Genomic DNA, 2,218 nt, shown 5'->3' with positions numbered 1-2,218 from the left:
TTTTTATTATGATTGTTTAAATCAATGGAATAGATGAAACAGATGGCTAGAAAATGAATTTGTAAAAAGAATTAGGGTGGAATCTTAAATTTAGGGAATTGTTGGGCTCAGACAAGGTATTCATTAATTCCTAGCTGTAATGGTTACAATATGAGAAAATGAAAATCATCTTTCCCTCTCTCCCACTCACTCTTTCATCAACTCAAATTCAGTGCTGTTTCTTCAAAATTTAACTCGGTTTCATCACAACACAAATTAGTTCTCTTCAATCACAGAGCTAAAAACTGATGGTGAAAGGCGCTGAATCCGTCCAGCCCAAAAATGGGCCCGAATCGAAACAAGGAGCATCAGTGGAGGTCGGCGGCGGCCGTGTGCGGATTAACGTGGAGCTGAATCCCTGGAAGACCACGATTGTTTCCTGGAAAAAGATTCTCAAAAGAGCTAATTTGAGTGAGGCCAATGGGCCCGGTCCGTCAGCTCCAGGCCCGTCTTTTGAAGCCCGTGGCGACGACACGCCAAATCCTCTTGCGGCAGCATCTCAAATGAATGAGACGGTAATCTTGCATGCAGCATTGTTATTGATGATTTTGTGAAAAAAAAAGTGTTACATATTTTTTAATTATGCTGAATTTACTGGTGCAGTTATGTCAATTTAATTAATTCATTGATTTTCTTTCTGTATTGTGCTTTTAATGATTGCTCCCAGTTTTCTAGATATATTGTTGGCCTAACTTTCATTTAACACTCAGGGTTGGAAAATTGTTCGTGAGTTCGTATCCGAGATTTATTTTTGACGGTGGTGGATTTTGTTTTGTGTATGTGGAACTTGCAGGGCAACAGGGATGAGGAGGATCTTGTTATTGACATCATGCCTAATGATGATGACTACGACACCGATAATTCTTTCATTGAGGATACTGAGTTGGTGTGCACTGCTCTTTCATCACGTTGCCTTATTTTTCTAATGTACATACTGACTTTGATTTTATCACTTTGAATTAAACGTGTTACCATTTTTTTTACAGGAGCAACCTCCAAATATTACAAATCTTGAAAATGCCTTTGGAGAGTTGGAGAAGATAGTTAAACAATGTATCTCACTACTTGTATTACATCCTAGTTTATTTCTACTATTTTAGTGTGTTTCATGCCATAGTTATTGTTTTGTGTTTGTGCATAAACAGTTAGACCACCTCCTACAGATCCTCAAGATCCTGCTAATCAATTTCAATCGTGCAAAAAGAGATTGCCTACAGAAATAAAACTGGAGCTTGCAAAAGTGGCTAGAATAGCGGTACTCAAAAGCAATTGAATTATTTCATCTTTGTTATAGAGCTAACTTATGCTACTGCATTTCTGTCTGTGCTTAATTGGTCTGCTACAGGGCTCCTGCTATAGACGGATTCCAAAGGATGTGATCAGCCGTCTAATGAGCATTTTGGGCCACTTGATGAAGATTACAACACTGAAGGTATTTTCCCACTTTAAGACAGATTTTTTACTTTTAAGGTTACTGAGTTCTGTTTTTCTTGCTATTTGGCTTTCACAAGAAATGATAACCATTTTTTGTGATGATGTTACAGAAGTATGTCGAGGTGGAATGCCAGTTTTGTTTTTCTTGCTATTTGGCTTTCACATGAAACGATAACCATTTTTTGTGATGATGTTACAGAAGTATGTCGAGGTGGAATGCTATGTCTTGGCTGAGACAAATCCAAAATGTTAAAGACATGTGTTCCAAATGAACTCCTCTTATGAGATGCATGGCTTAGAAGTAGATATTTGTTGTAGAACTAACTTCTTTAGTACCAACAATGAAGCACTCTAAATTTTGGGAATTTTTCCTAAACCTTAAATTTATATAGTCATCTAAAGTTATGTTTTCCTATCAACATAGACTAATTCCTCAAGTAACAAATGAAGAGAATTGTGAAGTTCACAAGAAGAGTCTAATAATGGTCCATCTTAGCAATTTCGAAAGATCCATATTCTCTTTTACAAGCCTTTGGGGATCAGAACCATTCATTGAAATTTAGGGGATCAGAACCATTCATGGAGTTTAGCGAAATTTTATTTTCTGTAATCTGAAATCCATATTCTCTTTTACAAGCCTTTGGGGATCAGAACCATTCATTGAAATTTAGGCCATCCACAATAGAAATAGCCCAGCAATAGCCCAGCCATAGCCTAGCCACTGCCACATCATCAGCACTAAAAA

The 2,218-nt window shown here is 37.2% G+C and overlaps 1 protein-coding gene across 1 annotated transcript; it reads left to right on the top strand.

Moving 5' to 3' along the window:
- The first annotated feature begins 207 nt into the window (after positions 1-207).
- On the top strand, positions 208-1,762 carry LOC121758668 (ubinuclein-1-like). The gene is made up of 6 exons (XM_042154047.1): positions 208-554; positions 833-925; positions 1,026-1,092; positions 1,185-1,294; positions 1,385-1,471; positions 1,673-1,762. Exons 1-6 carry the CDS (start codon positions 288-290, stop codon positions 1,724-1,726), a joined length of 678 nt encoding a protein of 225 aa, XP_042009981.1. The 5' UTR covers positions 208-287; the 3' UTR covers positions 1,727-1,762.
- Positions 1,763-2,218: the final 456 nt, after the last annotated feature.

Source organism: Salvia splendens, chromosome 12 (genome assembly GCF_004379255.2).
Source record: "Salvia splendens isolate huo1 chromosome 12, SspV2, whole genome shotgun sequence".
Taxonomy (NCBI): domain Eukaryota; kingdom Viridiplantae; phylum Streptophyta; class Magnoliopsida; order Lamiales; family Lamiaceae; genus Salvia; species Salvia splendens.
This window is presented reverse-complemented; position numbering and strand designations above follow the sequence as displayed.